At 45.8% G+C, this 15,310-nt stretch overlaps 1 protein-coding gene across 1 annotated transcript in view; it reads left to right on the top strand.

Moving 5' to 3' along the window:
- Positions 1-15,310, top strand: part of C4H6orf132 (chromosome 4 C6orf132 homolog) — a 61,818-nt gene that overhangs the window by 11,107 nt on the left and 35,401 nt on the right. The window contains exon 2 of the mRNA XM_007529740.3: positions 7,017-7,123. Within this exon, the coding sequence (XP_007529802.1) occupies positions 7,017-7,123 (107 nt within the window). The remainder of the gene's footprint in view (positions 1-7,016; positions 7,124-15,310) is intronic.

Raw genomic sequence — 15,310 nt, 5'->3', positions numbered from 1 at the left:
TGTTGTATACAGAGCCTGGGACTTAGGGTCCTCAGGCATGAAAACATTTTGCATAACCACTACGTAGTCTCCCCAACCCAGTATGCTTCTTTTCCGATTGAACAATCATTGTGTCCTAGGAGGACAAATTGTACAGCCTCCTTTCCTCCAACTCCTTCACCTTCTCACTGTCCCTTCCTTTCTCGAGAGGCAGCCCTAACACTCCTTTACCTCATTTGAGGCTGCTTCTCAGAAAGCCTGTTCAGACATCCATGACATTCTAATCTGAGCAAAAGTTCATTCATTTCCAGAAGAGGGCTGAGAAGACAGCATAGTGGTTATGCAAATGCCTTGCATACCTGAAACTCAAAGGTCCCAGGTTCAATTCCTGGCACCACCATGAAGTAGAGCTGAACAGTCTCTAGCTGTCTATTTCTTTCTGTATTTCACAAGAAAATAATTAATTATTAAAAATTTGCCTTTAACAAAACCAGTTCCCATAGAAGAAGCCCCAAGATAGCACTCAGTTGTCTTTATTAAGTTTTAGAACTTAACCTAGAGGCTTAAAAAGCTCCTGCACTGGGAGTCGGGCGGTAGTGCAGCGAGTTAAGCGCAGGTGGCGCAAAGCGCGAGGACCAGTGTAAGGATCCTGGTTCGAGCCCCCCGGCTCCCCACCTGCAGGGGAGTCGCTTCACAGGCGGTGATGCAGGTCTGAGGGTGTCTGTCTTTCTCTCCCCCTCTCTGTCTTTCCCGCCTCTCTCCATTTCTCTCTGTCCTATCCAACAACGACATTGATAATAACTACAATAATAAAAAACAACAAGGACAACAAAAGGGAATAAATAAATAAATAAACAAGTAAATAAATAAAAGCTCCTGCCCTGCCTTTGAATGCTGGACACCCTGGCTGGTGGTGTTGGCCACACTTGCCTTACCTGCTGGTGTGCTTTACCAAGCTGGGACTGCGCCCAGTTGTGAGGGGCCCAGGAGAAATCTGTCAAGTTCTAACATACTTCTTTCTGTTTTGTTTTTGCTTAAAACAACATGCTTTTATTACCTGCTGGATTTCCAGGTCAGTCTCACTGAACTTAGATGAAAGTGTCAGCGAGACTTTACACCTTTCTGGAGTTTCCTTTACTTTTTCAGCCTCCAGAGGCCACCAGTATTCCTTGATTTGTGGCCCCTTTGGTCTTCAAAGCCACCAGTGGCTGGTTGGCTCATATCACACCTTTACTCTCTATTTCTGACACCACATTTCCTTCCCTGACTTCCATCTACACTTTTTAGAACTGGGAAATGAAATTGGGCTACCCAGAGGTGTGGAGAGGGGGCTCTCTAGGCCTTTAGCCCCTCCCTCCACCATAGCCAGCCCCCTTCCATAGGTTTTCCAGAGGACAATCATATTCCTAGAAAGCCCCCCACCTTAAAACAAGCACAAGTCATCCCAGGCAACAGTACCTCAGAGTTGGGACTAAGTCATGGACTCTGAGGTGGTTTGAGTGTCCACCCACTAAGGGGTCAGGCAGCCACCTCAGATCCAGTTCTGCTCTGACCTGTTCATGAACTTGGGCCAGCTGTGTCACCACCCTTCCCCACCACTGCTCCTGGGCTAAAGAGAAGATTTCCTTACCCTCAAATAGTACTCCTGCCCCTCACACCCCCACCCTCCCATTCCTGATTTTTTTTTTTAAGATTTATTTATTAATATGAGAGAGAGAATCAGAACATCACTCTGGTACATGTGAGGCCTGGGATTGAACTTGGAATCTCATGCTTTTAAGTTCACTGTTCTATCTACAACACCACTTCTCAGGCTGCATTCCTGTTCTTTAAATCATCATAGTAGGATTATGAATCCCAGCTCTGGGAGTAGTACCAGAGTCCCACTCTGGAAGTAGTGGTTCATAGCTCAGTTCTAGAGCAGAGAATTTTTTAAATTTTTTTATTTATAAAAAGGAAACATTGACAAAACTATAGGATAAGAGGGTTACAACTCCACACAGTTCCCACCACCAGATCTCCGTATCCCATCCCCTCCCCTGATAGCTTTCCTATTCTTTAACCCTCTGGGAGTATGAACCCAAGTTCATTATGGGATACAGAAGGTGGAAGGTCTGGCTTCTGTAATTGCTTCCCCACTAAACATAGGCATTGACTGGTCGATCCATACTCCCAGCCTGCCTCTCTCTTTCCCTAGTAGGGTGGGGCTCTGGGGAAGCGGAGCTCCAAGGACACATTGGTTGGGTTGTCTGTCCAAGGAAGTCTGGTCGGCATCATGCTAGCATCTGGAACCTGGTGGCTGAAAAGAGAGTTAACATACAAAGCCAAACAAATTGTTGAACAATCATGAACTTAAAGGCTGGAATAGTGCAGATGATGAGTTGGGGGTCCTCCATTTTGTAGATAGCTAGTAAGCAAATTTTAGTTATATTCCAAAGGACCTATGACTATACTATTTTTTTTTTTTTTCCGTGAGCCTGAAATCTGATATGCAGGTGGATCCTAATTATTGTCTGGGGATATGATGTCATGGCTGGAAAAGGAACAGAATGCTGAATCAGGGAAGAGAGTAGCTCCCTAATATGGGAAGGAGGTATAAATATTGTTGACTGTAAACCCCATCGATCTGATTTGGTCTGGGGCCCATATTCAGCTTAGGAGCCTATGTGACCTCTGCATCCCTGTAGATCTGAGCTCACATTCTGTGGTCATGAGTAGGAACATTCCATGCTGCCCCAGTATCGACCCATCTTCCTCAGGTGTAGCATAGAGTATGTTGTCCATCCTCCCTTTGGAGGATGGAACATTCTCTACCGTTGTTGATCCAAGTTGAGAGCAAGGTCCTATGGGGGGCCCACAAAGGGATCTATTTTGTTGTTCCTGATAAAGATGACTGGTAACAATGGAGAGAGGGATTTATTTGAGGTCTAGGCCCATCATGTCTGTTTGGGAATCTCAGGACTCCCTGAATGGGTTGGCCTGACAGTGACTAAGGAGTCATCATTAAAGTATGCCAGTCTCTTGCCCTTATTCAGCTTTTGCAGTCCTTGCTTTGATAAGGTTAGCTTTGGAGTGAGTGAAGGAAGTATAATATGAAGTAGGTGAGGATGGTATCTAAGTCTAATTAGATACTATTTCATTAGGAACTTTATACTGACTCACTGCAGACTATTGTGCACTTTTGCTTTCAGGTATATATTTTGCCCTAATTTATGGATACATGTGAACATATGCCCTATCTCATGGGACCTGGTCTATATCTAGGTTTGGGGACTTTGTTAGGAAGTGAAGCACCTGGAATGGAATTAGAGAATACTATGAAAGGAAAGAATTTAGTTTCACCACTTACACTGAGACTTTGGGCAAGTGATTTGACCTATCTGTGCCTCAGTCTCCGTCTATAAAAAGGAGATGATGACTGTACCAATAGCATGGAGCTATTATCGAATTAAATGACAGGGTCAGCAAAACAGCTCACTAGCATAGTGTGATAATTTAGGTTTGAGTCTGGATCCTATGGCATTTGAGGAAACTTCAATGCTGTGTTGTCTCTCTTCTCTATCTGAAAAAGTTGGCCTGGAATGGTAAAGCCACTAATAATAATACTAATATGACTTTACAGTATAGCAGATGCTTAGAACTGTGCCTGGATCCTTGAACTTTCTCAATAAGTGTTAGCCACTATTACAGTTTACTACTGTTATAGTGATTACCTTGCTTCTATAGTTGCTAGGCCCACAGTAACTGTGTTATCAACATCATGATAACTCAGCTGCAGAAAGGAGCCTCCCTAAACCCCAACACTGGTGCAGAGAATACAACAATTCACTGGAAGCAGTGTTGGCCCCAAGCATCACCCAGTCCCTGTACTAATCTCTAGTCCCAGTCCTTTTTTGTCAGATCCAGGACATTGGTGACAACAGTGTACTGGTACCACTCTGCAGATTCTTGGAGCCAGAGAGAATTAGAGAGGCTTTAGCAGTAGTCATTGGGTGTGTTCAGCTACCTCTGCCTCTGTTGTTTCTGATTAGGCCAAATCTATATTCCAACAGCTGTTCCTTCTCTTCTCTGACTCTAGACATCCTGTTCTCCAAGATGGAGTCCAGCAGCCAGGGTCTGGAAATCTTGTTGGTTTCAATTGCACAGAGAGAGGGATCTGTGGAGCACACATAGAGTTCACCACTTGGGTCCCTTTTAAGAGGTGGGGATTTTTGAGGGGGGGAGGCTGAGGAAAGTAGGGGTGGGGGCTCAGTGCTTGTTAGACCCCACTGTTCCTGGCAGCCATTTTTTTCCCCTTTCCTCTAACTAGATCAGGGGTAGGGAGATCATTTGGCTATTTATGATATCATTCATCAACTTAAAAGTTAGCATTTAATATTGCTATGGAAAGAACTCCAGTTGCCTTGACAGGACAAGACCAAATTATATGGTCCACAGGCCATATAATATTATATGGTCCACAGGCCATATGGTTCCCCACCCCTGAGATAGAGGATGACAGACAAATAGAGATGGAGAAAGAGGCAAAGGGAGGAGGAGAGATACTGCTTCACTAATAGTGAAGCTCCCAATTGGTGGCCTGGGCTGCAAACCTGGGTCCTCAGACATGGTGATATGCGCTTTCTATAGGGGGACGCACCTGCTGGCCCACTGAAGTGGGGAATCTCGAATGTCTCAGCTTACTAGGTGACTGGCTGCCCAGCAGAACAGCACACAGAAGACTCTGCATTAGTAACTGGCATCCCAAGAGTCTGCATGTCACATTCAAAGTCCCAATGCTGACAGAGAGGGCCAGGACTATGTGCTGATGTCAGGACCTCCCTGACAAACCTGCTTGTGAAGCAGGGCTGTAAGTATCTCTCTGTCTCTTTCCCTTTCCGTCTCCCTCTTCTCTTGATTTCTCTCTGTCTTTATCCAATAATAAATAAATAACATTTTAAAAAATGGTTAAAAAAAAAAAGAAAAGAAAGACAGTCTGCCATGTCCTGCTCAAGGAGCAAAAGCCCTTTGTTCCTAGCTGACACAACAGAAGACCAGAATGAACCCCTTGCCTCTAGGAGGTGGCAGTGTGGATCTAGGAGAGGATGTGACATTCTCATCAGTGTGTGTTCAGGGTCATGAGATCAATCAAGAAGCTGCAAATGGGGAGTCGGGCAGTAGCGCAGCGGGTTAAGCGCAGGTGGCGCAAAGCACAAGGACCGGCATAAGGATCCCGGTTCGAACCCCGGCTCCCCACCTGCAGGGGAGTCGCTTCACAGGCGGTGAAGCAGGTCTGCAGGTGTCTATCTTTCTCTCCTCCTCTTTGTCTTCCCCTCCTCTCTCCATTTCTCTCTGTCCTATCCAACGATGACAACAACAATAATAACTACAACAATAAAAACACCAAGGGCAACAAAAGGGAATAAATAAATAAAATAAATATAAAAAAAAAAAAAAGAAGCTGCAAATGGTCCATCACTGCTGGAGAAACAGCCCAGAGCTCTACCCCACTAGGGAAAGATAGAAACAGGCTGGGGCTGGGGCCAGGTGGTGGCGCACCTGGTTGAGCGCACATGTTACAGTGTGCAAGGACCCGGGTTCCATCCCCACCTGCAAGGGGAAAGAAAACTTCATGAGTTGTGAAGCAGTGTTACAGGTGTCTGTCTCTCTCCCTCTCTAGCACCCCCTTCCCTCTCTATTTCTGGTTGTCTCTATCCAATAAATAAATAAAGATAAATAATAAATAGGCTGGGGGTATGGCTCGACCAGCCAACACCCGTGTCCCGTAGAGAAGCAATTACAGAAGCCAGAACTCCTACCTTCTGCACCTCAAAAACCATTTTGATCCATATTCCCAGTGGGGGAGAAGTAATAGGAGGAAAAGGGTAAGAAGGCTCTGAACTCCAGCTCCATCAGGACCCAGAGAGAGATGAGGAAAAGGGGAGGGACATTTGGATGTAGTAATGGGGTTATGTGTGGCTTGGAGAAGAAGAGAGAACTGGACCTGGAAGTAAAAGGGGGCAGTTATGGACAGATATAGACAGATCGTTGTAAAGATGATAGTTAACCTATGTCTGCAACCTTGGGAGAACCGCAGTGATTTGCAGTGGAGGCATTGGGGATTCAGAACTCTGGGGGTGAGACCGGTGTGGAATTATACCCCGGTTGACATGTAATTTTGTAAATCAACATTAAATCATTAATAAAATTTAAAAAGAGAAAGAAAAAGGAAAGAAACGGCCCATAGTACACCCCAGTAACTCCTGGGGGAGGAGGAAGCAACTTCATGTCATCTTCCTACAAGGAAGGGACCAGTGCTTGTTTAGCATTTACTACATGCTGACCACGCTTGCTCCTCACAAGAGTCCCCTGAGGTCAGTGCCATCATTTCTCCCATTGTATAGATGGGGGAAACTAAGGCCCAGAGAGCCTGAGCAACATAACTGGTTAGTGGCAGAGCAGGGTTTGGCCCTCAGTCACACAGACCCTGCTGTCCTTCTCTCTCAGCCTCACCAATCAGAGCCATGCACACGGTCCCTGGTGGTTTGGAACCCCGGAAAATCTCCAGTTAAGAGTCCAGAAGGCAGGGTGTGGGTCTCTGGGGGCAGCCGTTGGCTGCCTCTGCACTACTTGTTCCAGATTAGAAACTCAAACACTTGAGAGAGAAGCTGACTTGTTTTCCTTCCTCTCTCAGAGATAAGCTTTAACTGGGGCCTTGTCCAAGTTCCTAGGGCCCCAGAAGGAGGGAGGACTTGCAGAAGTGAGGGCTCAGGACCTGTAGGAGGTACATTAGGGGAGAGGTGACTACTGGGGGCTGAAATCCCCAGGAACACTTCAGGGAACCCTGAGAAAATGCCATCTCTTTTTCCTTCTCAGTTCAGCTCTATATACAAACACACACACACACACACACACACACCTGCAAGATCTTGTTATGTAAGAGGCGCTCTGGGCTGAGTCAAACTTACCTGGTTTTCTTTACAGGGAATCACAGGTGAGAATGAACCGGATTGACCTCTGACCTCTAGCTCATGGTGACCTTCCCTTTTCTCCTCTAGATGGAATCTACTATGGAGAGAACCAGTTTAATACAGTGAGTGAGTCGGGAACAGCCACACTGAAAGCTCGGCCCAGAGTCCGGCCCCTGCTGACTTTCCTTCCTCTGGTGAGTTCTGTTCTGCTCTGGATGAGCCACCAGGGCTGCCACAGAGGAGCTGGTCCCGCCTGCCCAGCCCTAGTGGACATCAGTCTCGCCCTACCCAGTCCCTTCCTTCCTGATGCCAACCCAGGCTGGCTACTAGTGGGGGCCATAGCCGGAAGGTGGTGGGTCCCCTGGGCTGAAACCCAAAGAGAAGTGACGGTGAACGAGTGCACATAGACAGTGCAGCAGTGGGTGCCTCCAGCTAAACGGGACTCCTGCCCATCCACTGCTAGTGGCTAGTGGCCTGCTCTGTGATAGGCCCTGCTCTCCATGCCGGAGACCAGTGAGGAAACACACAAATGTAGGCCAGAGCAGACACAGCCAGCCACTGGGTGGGTAATCAAGGAGGACTTCTAGAAAGAGGTGACACCTCAGTTTCCTTGAAGGACAAAGAACAGAAACCCTTGAGATAAGGACATTTGAAACAGGTTTGTTTGTGCATTACAAACTGCAGTAAATCAAAAAGTTCCCTTCTGGAGCTCATGGTTGGGTTTTTGTGCTTTGACAAGGCACAGACTCAAAGCAACAGCTCTGTGACTGCTTCTGTTTATCTTGATGAAAATTCTTGAGTTGTCTAGAACTAGCACTGTGTAATAGAAATGTAATGGGAAGGGGCTGGGTGGTGGTGCACCCAGTTAAACGCACATAGTACTAGGTGCAAGGATCCCAGTTTGAGACCCCGGCTCTCTACCTGCAAAAGGGTCACTTTGCAAGTGGTGAAGCAGGTCTGCAGATGTCTCTCTGTCTCTCTCCCTCTCTATCTTCCCCACCTCTCTCAATTTCTCTCTGTCCTATCCAAAAAAAAAAAAAAGGAAAAAATGACTGCCAGGAGCAGTGGATTTGCAGTGCTGGCACTAAGCCCCAGCAATAACTCTGGAGGGGGAAAATATAAAGAAATTTAATGGGAATTCATATATTATTTTAAATTTTCTTGTGGCTACATTAAAGTAAAAATAAATTAATTTTTATAACTTTATTATTATTGGATAGAGACAGAGAAGTTGAGAGGGGAGGGAGAGAGATAGAGAGGGAGAAAGACAGACACCTGCAACCCTACTTCACCATTTATGAAGCTTTTTCCCTACAACTGGGGACCAGAGGCTTGAACCTTGTGCATTGTATTGTATGCATATAACCAGGTATGCCACCACCACCTGGCCCCAATTATTTTATTTTTTAAGATTTATTTATTAACATAAGAAAGAGAAAAAAGGAGAGAGAGAGAGTGAGAGTACCAGAGCTCTGGCATGTGTAGTTCTGGGGATCAAATTCAGGACCTCACTCTCCTAAATTCTAGTCACTACACCACCTCCCAGGCCATAGTAAAATTAATTTTAAGAATGTATTTTACCTAAAATGAAAAAAGTATTTTACCTACCCTAATATATTCAAGAGATAGCTCTTTAACATTTAATCAGTGTGAAATATACCAATGATGTTTGACTTTTTAAAAAAGATTTTATCTATTTATGAATGAGACAGATAGGAGAGAGAGGAGAACCAGACATCACTCTGGTACACAAACTGCCTGGGATTAAACTTGAGACCTCATGCTTGAGTGTCCAATACTTCTTTTTCTTTTTCTTTTTTTTTTTTTACCAGAGTACTGCTCAGCTCTGGCTTATGGTGGTGTGGGGGATTGAACCTGGGACTTTGGAGCCTCAAGCACAAGAGGCTCTTTGCATAACCATTATGCTATCTACCCTCCACCCATGAGTCTAATACTTTATCCACTGCACCACTTCCCAGACCACATCACATTCTTCTTTTTTGTTCCTCCCTCCCTTCCTCCCTTCCTTTTTGTACTATGTCCTCAACATAAAAATCCAGCATGATATACTTAATTAAGAAGGCACAATCCACTTCTGACAAATGACATTCCCAAGTCCTCAGTCACACTTGCGCCCAGGAGCTACCATCTTGGAGTGTACAGGTAGGTCTAGAACCTTAACAGTCCAAGTCTACATATTTCTGAGTTCACTCCTGTCTACCAGTCCAGGGTCCTTGTTGGAACACTGCTGGGCTCACAGCATCCACACACCTCTGAGGGCATTTAAACCATTCAAATTGAAAAATGCCCAATCCTAGTCTGAGTTCTCAGGCCTCTGAGATCTCACGGCGTCCCATGTCCTAGTCCCGGGCACTGAAAGTTCTGCCCAGCACTGTTTGGCACTACCATTTCCCTCTCTCCTCCATCACCAGTGTTTCTGGTTTGTCTAATAAGCTCACCAACCAGACCCAACATTCTAGATGGGAGAGATGGAGTCATATATCTTTATATTCTCTCGTTTTATCCTTAATGGCCAAATATGATGGGCCCCTCGGACTACAACTTGAAGTCATTTATTTTCTACCTGTACAAACAATCATGAATATCCAGAGAAAATCTTAGAACACGGGACTTTAATGCCTGAGACTCCTAACTTGGTCCCAGTAGTTATCATGTGTACCAGAGAGGTACTTCGGCTTCTTTCTGTTTCTTTCTTGCATATATACCTCTACCTTATATGAAATAAATAAATCTTTTTAAAAAAATTATCAGCTTGGGAGGTGGCACAACAGTAGAGTAAAGGAGTCATAAGCATGAGGTCCTGAGTTTGAACCCTACTACCACACATGCCAGAGTGATTCTCTGTCTCTCTCTCCTTACCTCCCTGGTTAATAAATAAATTTGCAGCTAGGGGGCTGGGTGGTGGTGCACCTGGTGAAGTGCACATGTTACAGTCCACAAGGACCCAGGTTCAAGCCCCTGGTCTCCACCTGCAGGGGGAAAGCTTTGCAAGTGGTGAAGTAGGGACTTGTACGTATCTCTCTGTTTCTCTCCCTCTCTACCTCCACCTTCCCTTTCCATTTCTGGCTGTCTCTATCCAATAGAAAAATAAACATGGTTAAAAATGTATTTTTTTAACTTGCAGCTGTTAGAGCATCACAGTAGTATAAATGAGGTTCCCAATTTGATCCCCAGTGTCACATGTACCAGACTGGTGCTCTGGAGTCTCTCTCTTTCTCTCTGCCTTATGTGAAACTTTTGCTCTCACATGTGTAATAAGTCTTTTTAAAAATTTTTTTATATTTATTTATTCCCTTTTGTTGCCCTTGTTTTATTGTTGTAGTTATTATTTTTGTTGTTATTGATGTCATCATTGTCAGATAGGACAGAGAAAAATGGAGAGAGGAGGGGAAGACAGAGAGCGGGAGAGAAAGACAGACACCTGCAGACCTGCTTCACCGCCTGTGAAACGACTCCCCTGCAGGTGGGGAGCCAGGGCTCGAACCGGGATCCTTATGCTGGTCCTTGAGCTTTGCGCCACGTATGCTTAACCTGCTGCGCTACCACCCAACTCCCAAAATAAGTCTTTAAATAACAATAATAAATAAATATTAAAAAATCGAAAACCACCATTGACACTACAGACAGACTGAGAAGGTATAGTACCAGTAGCAACAAGGTATACAGCAGAGGCAGGAAAATGGCTCTGGAGCAAAGCAGTGGACTTACCATGCTTGAGGCTCCTGGTTCCATCCCAGGTGTCCCATGTGCTGGAGAGGTGCTCTGGTTTCTCTCTTCCCATCTTTTATTTGAATCTGTATTACATAAAAAATAAATAAAGTAAATCTTTAAAAAAAAAAAGTCATAAAACAAATAAGTGAACTCCTAACTTTTTCTTTATTTTTAAAAATTCTTTTTTAATTGTCTTTATTTTATTTATTAGAGACATCCAGAAATCTAGAGGGAAGGGAGTGATAGAGAGGGAGAAACAGAGAGATACCTGCAACATTGCTTCATCACTTACAAAGCTTTCTTTTACAAAGATGGCTTAAAGTCATTGCACCCACAAAATACAGATGGAATTCATTTGATCTGACTTTAGTTGACTTTTTTTTTTTTTTTTAACCAGAGCACTGCTCAGTTCTGGTTTATGGTGATGTTGGGGCTTAAATGCAGGACCTCAGAGCTGCATAATCACTACACTATCTCCCTGACCCAAATAACAGAAAGAAAGAGAAAAAAAAAAAACTAACTTTCTGTTGTTGAAGGTAAATTCTATTTTTTTTCCCTCACCTACCGCACAACACATATATCAGACTTAAGGTGTCCTGGGCTCAGGACTAGCATACCCACACCCTTTCCGGTTGTTAAAATATTGAAATAAGTGGTTGTTGCCTTTGAGAGGTTCTTGCTGTCCTAGCTCCTCCCCCAGACCTGAATCAGCTTTGGAAGTGTTAAAGGAGTGGAGTTACTGATTTTTTTCTGATTGGCTGATCTCTAGGGAGTTCCCGCCCACGGAACCTCCTCCATTCTGCTTTGGGTGTTCTGCTTTGAATCTCCTTTGAGCTAACCAGAGCTTGACTGCTGGGACTGTGCAGACCCCAGACTGATGTGAACTGGAGTGTGCTGCGGTGGCCTCTTCCTGCGGGGCAGGCTGTGGGCCTCATTGCTTCCGGGGAGTTGTCCTCCCAGGTAGGCCCACAATTAAAAGGGGCCTTATCAAGTCTATACCTCCAGACTCATCTTCCATAGGCAGGAACTGAACCTAAGTTCTATTCAGATCATCTTCTATTCCACCAGGGCCTGCTGGGCACTAGGGTCTTTTAGCTCTCTGGGTCGTAAACCCTTTGAGATGAAGCTGTGGGATGCACACACACACAATTTTTGCTTAGTTTTAGCAGAGGGCTCTCAGACCCCGAGAAGGCCACTGATGATGCATCTTAGATTAAGAACCCTGAATCTGGGGGGAATTGCTTACCTGCTAGAGTGCAGAACTTGCATACCTGAAGCTCCTAGTTTGAGTCTCAGCACTGCATGTACCACAGTGGTGCTCTGGCTTTTCTCTCTCTTTCCCGTGTCAAATGCTCCCTATACATACCTCATAGGAAATAAGTAAAACAAGTTATTTTTTAAATGTTTGCAGCCTGGGAGGAGGTACAGTATGAGGTCAAGTATGAGGTCCTGTATTCAATCCCTAGTATGACAAATGCCAGAGTGATATTCTGATTCTCTCACTTTCATTAATAGATAAGTAAACAAATATTTGACATAAATATAAATATATTTAAATACTTACTGCATATGAGATAGACAAGTTTTCACATGCTGCACTGGGGGTTGTACTGGGAGCCCCAAGCATAGAAGTCTTGTGCTTTTATCAGCTGAACTATTTTCCAGCCACAAAATTAATAATAAACATATTAGAAAAAAAAACAAGTAATAAAACAGAAAAAAAATTTAAAGGGCTAGGGAGACAGTATAGTGGATATGCAAAAAGACAAAAAGCTTCATGCTTGAAGCTCTGAAATCCCAGCTTCATTTTTAATTTTAATTATTTTTTTTCTCAGAAAGAAATGGAGCTGGAAGGGTGTTACAGTGGGATACCTGCAGCACTGTTTCACCACTTATGAAGCTTCCCCCCCCCGTGGGGACTGGGGGGCTTGAACCCAAGTCCTTGCACATGGTAACGTGTGCATTCTGTCAGGTGAGCCACTGTCCAACCACTGAGATCCCAGCTTTAATCCCTGGCATCACCATAAGCTACGGCTGAGCAGTGCTTCGGGGGTGGGGGCAGGGAGACTTGGCATTCTTAGCCAAGTTCATATCCAGCAGACGTATCTGTGCTCCTGACTCAGGTCACCAGAGATAGAGCAGCCTCCACATCCTCCAGCCCCTGCCACTGAGTTGAGGCTCCTCTTCTCCCATCCAAGTACTAACCAGGCCCGACCCTGCTTAGCTTCCAAGACCAGACGAGATCGGGCGTGTTCAGGTTGGTATGGTCGTAGAGGAGGCTCCTCTTCTTTAGGCTCTGGCCTAGTTCTACGGCTTTTGCCCAGTTAGCAGGCTGGGAAAATGAGAAGCAGGAAGACAGAGCCCCATATGGGTGTGGATCCAAACATATACCCATGATTTCACACACCCCACCCCACAGCCCCAGAATCAGGGTGTGTAGAGAACGGGCTAGCCCTGCATGACACTCCTCAAGCCAATGGTGCCTCGCCCTCCCTGTCCTCCCTTTGCACACTGAGAGGGCACCTCCCAGGCCAGGCAGCCCTGAGGCACAAGAAGTACAAGAAGCTAGTGCCCAAGAAGTTAAGTAGCAGGTCCATCAAGGACCATGCTCTTCCTCCATCTAGGTCTGGGTCTGGGTTGTCTACACTGACTTTGGGGGCGAGGGGAGAGAGAGAGTCAGTCCCAGAGCTTTCACCAGTGCCACAGTACTCCCATGCTATGTGCCAGGCACTTGAACCTGAGTCTCTCACACAGCAATGCTGTTCTTTCATGCAGGCACCCTTCTAAGTAAGCTATCCAGCCAGGCCCTGGGCTGCCTTCCGAACTGCACGCCATCTTTAATACTTTTTTATTTTTATCTTTATTTATTTATTGGACAGACATAAGCAGCACTTGAGCAGAAGAGGGAGATAGAGAGGGAGAGAGACAGAAAGACACCTGTAACACTGCTTCACCACTTGTGAAGCTTTTCCCCTGCAGTTGGGGACCAGGGGCTTGAACCCAGGTCTTTGCACATTGTAACATGTGCGCTCAACCAGGTGCACCATCACCCAGCCCCATCTTTACTACCTTCTTGAGCTGCAAAGGGACAGGGTGAAAAGAGAGAGTCAGACAAGGCCAGGGAGGACAGTGGCTAGTGCTTCTTCTTCTCTCTGGAGCTTCCTTACCACTTGAGGTGAAAGTACAGAGGGTTGAGACGTTCTTCTAGGGGAATCCCTTGGTGACTAGTATGGACCTAAAGTGATCCTTGGGAAGCTGGCCCCAGTGTTGGCTCTGCTGCTGGACTATTGAGCGGTTGAAAACCAGGCCTCTCTGACCCCTCACTTAACCATAGGGCTTACACCAGTCAGCCTCCAGAATCTCTCCAGTGGTGACTTTCTGCTAGAAGAATTCCCTAACAGCAGTACATGAAGGAGGTCCCTCAGAGAAAGGCCCCCTCACAACACATGAATTATTATTTCTATTTTTCTTGTTTTTTCCTCCTCCTCCTCTTCATTCTCTTTCTTTTTGCCACCAGGGTTATCACTGAGACTCAATGCCTACATAATTCCATCTTTTTATTTATTTATTTATTTATTCCCTTTTGTTGCCCTTATTGCTTTATCGTTGTAGTTATTATTGTTGTTATTGATGTCATTGTTGGATAGGACAGAGAGAAATGGAGAGAGATGGGGAAGACAGAGAGGGGGAGAGAAAGACAGACACCTGCAGACCTGCTACACTGCCTGTGAAGCGACTCCCCTGCAGGCAGTGAGCCGGAGGCTCGAACCGGGATCCTTCCGCCCGTCCTTGTGCTTTGCACCACCTGTGCTTAACCCACTGCACTACCACCCGACTCCCTTAACTCCATCTTTTATGGCAGCCATTTCTGTAAGAAATGAGACAGAGAGACACCTGCAGCACTGCTCCACTACTGATGAGCCCCCCCTCACCCCCGAAAGTGGGAACTGTGGGCTTAAACCCAATCTTCTTGCATGGTAATGTGTGCACTCAACCAAGTACACCACCTCCCAGACCCCAGGGATCATTTCTTGCATCTGTTTCTACCTCTGGAAAGGGCAACATCTCAGTCCCTCATTTCCTATTCCAAGCCCTGTGTGGAACTAGCTCAGAATTTTCAAGATACAGAGCTGATGTGGGCCTCTTAGGATGAAAACATGAAGCCCAGGGAGGGTGGGGTCCTGCCCAGCTCACACAGCTCAGCAGAGGCTGGAGGCAGGATCCAGGGCCGGTGCCAGCTGAAAGAAGGAACCTTTTTTGTCACTTTTTTCTCCCTTGTGGGAAGCAGGGCCCAGAGCTCATGTGGAATCCGGTTCCTCACTTTCTAGTGCCCAGTTTCTAAAAGTGCTAGGAGTGAGAAGGTCTTTTGAGGGTTGCCTCTTACTCATCCCTGCTCTGAATCAAACCAGTCCCAGGATGATGCATGTGAGGAATTAAAACTTAAATGCCAATGTGACAAATATGAAGAAACTGGCTGGACAGGTCTCCAGATGTGCCTCTGGCAGTGAGAGCTCCCCAGGTTACCCCACCCTCTGAGTCAGGCAAGCCTAGTTGTGCCCAGAGGTTCTGGGCTGGGGGCGGGGTCTGCTCTGGGCCCTGCCCTTGATTTCTCTGTCACTTGGAAGTTCAAAGACTCTGCTGGGTTTCTC

The sequence above is a fragment of the Erinaceus europaeus genome, chromosome 4 (assembly GCF_950295315.1).
Source record: "Erinaceus europaeus chromosome 4, mEriEur2.1, whole genome shotgun sequence".
Classification (NCBI taxonomy): Eukaryota; Metazoa; Chordata; class Mammalia; order Eulipotyphla; family Erinaceidae; genus Erinaceus; species Erinaceus europaeus.
Note: the sequence above shows the minus strand (reverse complement) of the source record. Positions and strands in the feature narration are given on the sequence as shown.